Below are 5,712 nucleotides of genomic sequence, written 5' to 3'. Positions count from 1 at the left end.
ATTTATTTTGTGAAAACTAATGATTACTCTACTTAAATTGATAGCTTTATTAAAAAATCTGGAATCTATTTGATTGTTTTTGTGCTGCTATGATTTTTTTTTTTATTTTTTTTATTTTTCCAGGTTATCTAAAAAGTTTATGCACCAAGCCATGTTGACCAAATTTGTCATTTTCACTATTTTCTTCTTCCGTGATCTGTTAGTTTCTTATTTGATAGTGAGCTTTTTTTCCAAATAGCTCTCTTTAAGCTTCAGTATATTTTACCTTGTTGCTAGCTGTACAGATTTCTCGGGAACAACCGATTCTCTTTATCATATCTTCGCTTCCTCTATGTCTTCTATCCCATTATTGTTTACTCTTTGTAAATAATTTATACTTTCCAAATCAAGTTACTGCAGTAAGTCACTGTTGATATCCTTTTGTTCAAAGATGTATAAACCATGACTTTTGGACGTGAAAGTTGAGGCAATCCAGCACAAAATGAAAATTTCTTTTGGTCCCTTTTAACATTACAAGTTAAAGATTGATTAATGATAAACCTGGTTGGTCTCTGTATGTTAAATATAGGCGGGTTTATCCAAATATTTATGAGACATATCTATATTGGATTATTTTCCAAGTATCCTATGATGGTGTATTTTAATTTACGTCCGGATAAAGTCTCATTACTCTATCAGTCTTCTTTAGTTTTAAAATTTTCCTGATTTTCTGTCGCCTGCGGTTCCATCATATTTGTGTTTAATTTCGTACATGGCAATTTATTGTGATACCTGAGAGATTAACATTCTAATTATATCAACATCTATTGTAAGAAGACAGGAAAATCTAATGAAAAACTATATGAAAAAAGAATTGAAAGGAGTCGTAAAGATTGTCAATGCACGCAATGATATGATTGGCTTCACACTCCTAAGTAGTGTATAAAAACCAGTCACTATTTAATGAATATATGCCAGGTAAGTTCTCATATTATATATTAGAAATGAGTTGCAATATGGTTGTATAAAAGTAAAAAAGAAACGAAAACAACTTTTATTTCTGACTTGCATCAAATCCAACCAAATTTCTTAAAAATACTTCATCAACCCTGCTCCGAAGATCATTGTGAATTTTTTATATATCTTAATTATTGCCTTTGTATTATTCGTTTGGTAAGGGTTATTTGAGTAAAGTTCAAGTTTGTATTAAGCATTAATTCATGCCTGTCAGCTTTATTAATTTGTGGATGGAAATTCACATATTTTATATTGTTCTTCCAATTTCAGGATACTGCTGCTAAAGCAATGGCTGGACAAATTAAAAACAAAACTCAAGCTGTGTACCGTGTTGGCAACGGTGCTGTAACACTTTGTAAGTAACACTAAAATCTGGGTTTCCCGTCATTATCGCGGCGAATGACAAGTAATTCTTTATCTCTCAATTAAAGAATTACTGCGAGTTTTGCAATTATCATTGGTAAGTTATTCTTCATCTAATAAATGAGAAGACATAATTGGAAGATTTTTTTCATTTAATATGCAGAGTAAATATGAATTATAGGTCGTTAATGTTTTCTTTTATTATAGCAGGAGTTGGTCACAATAAAATACAGTAAATAATGGGATGAAGTGGAAAGAAAATAGGGTTATTGTTGGTTATTCATACATCAGTCTGGGGCTGTAAGGTGATGATCACCAACTAACAGTTGATTAGGCGTCTGTTTGATCCTGACTGGTCAAAGGTTAAGTTACTGCACATAAGTGGAATTTATCAAGGCTGGCTGCTGGAAAGTCTTGACATTTTTAGGCCTGGTTCCTAATACTGGGTAAAAAATTGCAGAGTTGTTGCCAGTGGAGCTGGTTGACTGAATTGGTGGTTTTCACAATTTGGTTAAATGTAGAAATACCTCATAATTTACATTAAAGAAAGATTTGTGTTTTAGAAGTGCTGCACCTGAAGGAACCACACACATTTGTTACTAGGATCACTGTGATGTTGCCTTTAGGTATAAGGCTCTGCTGGGTTGGAGAAGGTGATATAGTTCTTCATAGTCACTTCTAACAGCCTCATCAATACTTTGCACAACTTCTTTAAAGGTTACATCTTAATACGGCCTATCTAAGCAAAGGGACAGGTATTTGATGTTGGATTAAATGTGATTGGCTACATTCATTTCCCTATGAGCATCATGTATTAAAGGAGTTATGGTTTATCTCATAGGAAATATTTGATCGTCATTCATGGATTTAGTATTTAGATTTCAATTCTAATGGCTTAGGTCCATTGTTTTGAAAGGTGAGGACTTAGATATTTATATTTCATGTAAGGTAAGATGTTGACGTCTGCAAACTGTGCAAACTTGATAGTAAGAGCAATTTTGGGCAGGCACATTATCTTAAGGTTGGTGTGATGATAGAATGCATCTTGATATGGTTTTGTGATTTCTCATCTCTCTTCCTATAGGAGTAACTATTATTTACTATTACCTGGTTAGCACATCAAGTTCTGTACAGATAGCTTTCCACCAAAGGAACAGTGGGTATTAGTTCACTGAATATTAGCTCCTGTAGCATATGGGGCACACTTCATATCTATTCAAGCAAGACCTAGATTGGAGTCTTTATTATATGTTTTCATTGTAAAGATGTTAAGTAACAATAGCATTACTTTTTTTAAGTAAAGGAAGCTTCCCTTTGGCTTTGGACTCACATGAGGAATCTATTTCTATCTGTGCCACATAACTGAAAGACAATATCAAAGGACCACTTCACATGCAATTGATATGCCAAAATGAAATCTCCCTACATCAATGTCCAAGTCATGAAAGTTGACTTTGGTCCGTCAACAAATGTCAGTGACAGGTTTTCCAGGCGAAACCTTTGCCTGAACTTGAATGATGTAAATGTTTACATCTGGAAAGCTATCATACACTGTTCATTATAACATTCTGCCATTCAGAAACTTGAGGGTGCAACCAAATACTCTGCAAAATGGATATTCCATAAGATGGTAGTTACAGAATTTAAGAATATTATAGACAGTTGTGGCATTCCTTCACCCCCACAATCAAAGCCCATGATCATATTCTGGTATTGACCTTATATAGTGACCTTCTTCTATGTTCTTCTATTGCAATAATGTAGTTTTTGTTAGATAAGAAATGGGAAGAAAGTATTTTTGCCAAAGGATAACTTAAAACTGCTTAACCATAGGTATACTTTTTAAAACCTAATCCTTTAAACAGATCCTGCAGCTGGGACATCTGCTGACTGGGTATCTTATGCAATGAATGTTACTTATGCATACACAATTGAGCTGAGAGACACCGGGTCGTATGGCTTTACATTACCTGCATCACAGATATTGCCTACTGTGAGTTTTTTTTTTTTTTTTTAAATTAAGGATTTGTTTGACAAGAACTACTCCCCGAGTTTTATTACTTAATAAGTAGTGTATGTTGATTTCAGAAGGTTTCTCAGATTTTATTGCTTATCAAATGACTTCCTTCCTGTGATGGGTTGAGGAGATAACGAAATTTACTTTTTTTAAGATTTTAGTCAATTATTTTTTTTATAAAAAGGGAATGCACGCAATGTTAATTATGTCTGAAAAGAATACTTCAGTGTAGAAGGGCCTCAGTTAACAGTTATATATAAGTAAATATTTCATGAATTTTTTATACCTGACTTAAGTACAAAATAATATTTATACAATATTAGACATATTTTTTATATATTATCCAAATAAATATCATTTGGTATCACCAATGAGTGTTGGGTTGTGTGATTACGTAATAATCTCCTAAAAGTTCTAATCTATCTAGATATGTATGTTATTATTTCTTCATAAGTTGTTAGGATTTACCTAAAAATCTTTATGCTGCTACTTCCACACTTGTGGCTATTACAATTACACATGCACACACACACATACACACACACACACACACACACACACACACACACACACATATAATATATATATATATATATATATATATATATATATATATATATATATATATATATATAATATATATATATATATATATATATATATATATATATATATATTATATATATATATAATCTTTCTTCCTCCTAACTTCTTATGAAACGTCGGTGATTTTTTTTCTTCATTCTTATTTCCCTTCCTTTCTTATCAACTTACATAATGTCTTTGTTGTGTTAGGCATATCTTGTGTGATATAGGAGCAAGTCTTTCGTCTGTATGATTTTTATGATGAATCAGTTTGTAGTGGTGTACTCCACACTTTATATTACCATATTTTGTCTTTATCTAGCTCAGAAACTTTAAATCTTATCTTTGGTAGAATTTCAATGTACTCTTCTTTATCCTGTTAATGTCCATAGTTGTGTATTGCCTGCCACCAATTGAAAATCAACTCTTACAGTAGTGTTTTCATTTAGGTCCTGTTCCACTAGTATAACCTCTGGTTCCTATCACTTCTGCTTAGTCTGACCAGTTTTCACAAAATTCATGTCCATCAGGTCTTTGTCTGCAGTGCTTATACGGAAAACGAATTGCTTTTTTCATAGTATTATCTATCATTATTGTTTCATTTATTCGTTTCAAGTCTCTCGTGTAATTTAATTTCATCTTGGACAAGTTTGCCAGCTCTTTAATGGCTTGTCTCTGTCATTCTACTAAAATTGGTATCTGTCCATATCACAACTGAATATATCTCTTGTGCACCTTTATATCTCCTGTTCACTATATAAGTTTTATGTTCCTTCTTTGCAGCATTTTCACATTTTCTCTTCCTATTACTGTTAGTTTCCACCATTGCCACGTTGACAGACTTACTTTTACTTGCCCTACTTCATTCACGTTTTCCCACATATCCTTTGTATCCCCTGCTGGCTGATACTGGAGGCATTTTGTGAAAAGAACTAATTTTTTCGATATATTTTCATTACAAATTTTGCATTCTCTTACTGGCAAGCTTTGATAAGGAAACTTAATGATCATTGTCAGTCTGAAACGTACAGTTGGATGAAGCTCCTAAGCTAGATATATTTTAAACGAATTTAAATCAAATATCATCTATTGAACAGGTACGGGATGCCTGGGAGGCTATAAGTCGTTTGGCTACAATGGTTTGAATGAAGCAACAGAGTCAACAAACGAAAATTTCCGCAGTGAAACTAAGAGACAAGGAGCTATGGTTTGCAACACAGATTATCAAGTGAAGTCTTACAAGTATTGCAAGTGTCATGGTAATGTTCATTATAAAAAAATAGAATTAGTGATTAAATGATTTTTAAAACATTATCATAATGTATTTTATTCTCATCTGTGGTGCATCAGTAAACTTTCACCGAAAATAATAAATAAAAAGCCAATATAATGTCTGTCTGTCTGTCTGTATGGTGCTTTTACGTTGCATGGAACCAGTGGGCCAATATAATGTGTATGAGCGACTATATTTTTTTCGAAATATAAACCTATTTGGTATCTTGAAAAATACAGTCGCTCATGTTCATTATTGTGGCTTTTTACTTTTTATTCTTGTTTTTTAATGTATTACATCCCTTATTGTCATATATTTATAATAATTTCTTTTTTTTGCGTTGCAGTGTGCATCTTAAGTTATTTTCAGTAATTTTTTTTTTTACTTGGGAAACTTTCTGAAGTATTTATGATTTTAGATAGCTATCCAAAGTGTTATGTATCTATGACATAACAGACTCTATTCTTACAAAAGAACG

General features: G+C 32.3%; 1 protein-coding gene across 1 annotated transcript in view; it reads left to right on the top strand.

Moving 5' to 3' along the window:
- LOC135203252 (carboxypeptidase B-like) overlaps positions 1–5,245 on the top strand; it is a 12,255-nt gene extending 7,010 nt beyond the window's left edge. Inside the window, exons 4-6 of the mRNA XM_064233023.1 lie at positions 1,267–1,351; positions 3,225–3,352; positions 5,059–5,245. Of these exons, the coding sequence (XP_064089093.1) occupies positions 1,267–1,351; positions 3,225–3,352; positions 5,059–5,106 (261 nt within the window). The 3' untranslated portion in view covers positions 5,107–5,245. The remainder of the gene's footprint in view (positions 1–1,266; positions 1,352–3,224; positions 3,353–5,058) is intronic.
- The last annotated feature ends 467 nt before the right edge of the window (positions 5,246–5,712 follow it).

Source organism: Macrobrachium nipponense, chromosome 36 (genome assembly GCF_015104395.2).
Source record: "Macrobrachium nipponense isolate FS-2020 chromosome 36, ASM1510439v2, whole genome shotgun sequence".
Lineage (NCBI taxonomy): Eukaryota > Metazoa > Arthropoda > Malacostraca > Decapoda > Palaemonidae > Macrobrachium > Macrobrachium nipponense.
Note: the sequence above shows the minus strand (reverse complement) of the source record. Positions and strands in the feature narration are given on the sequence as shown.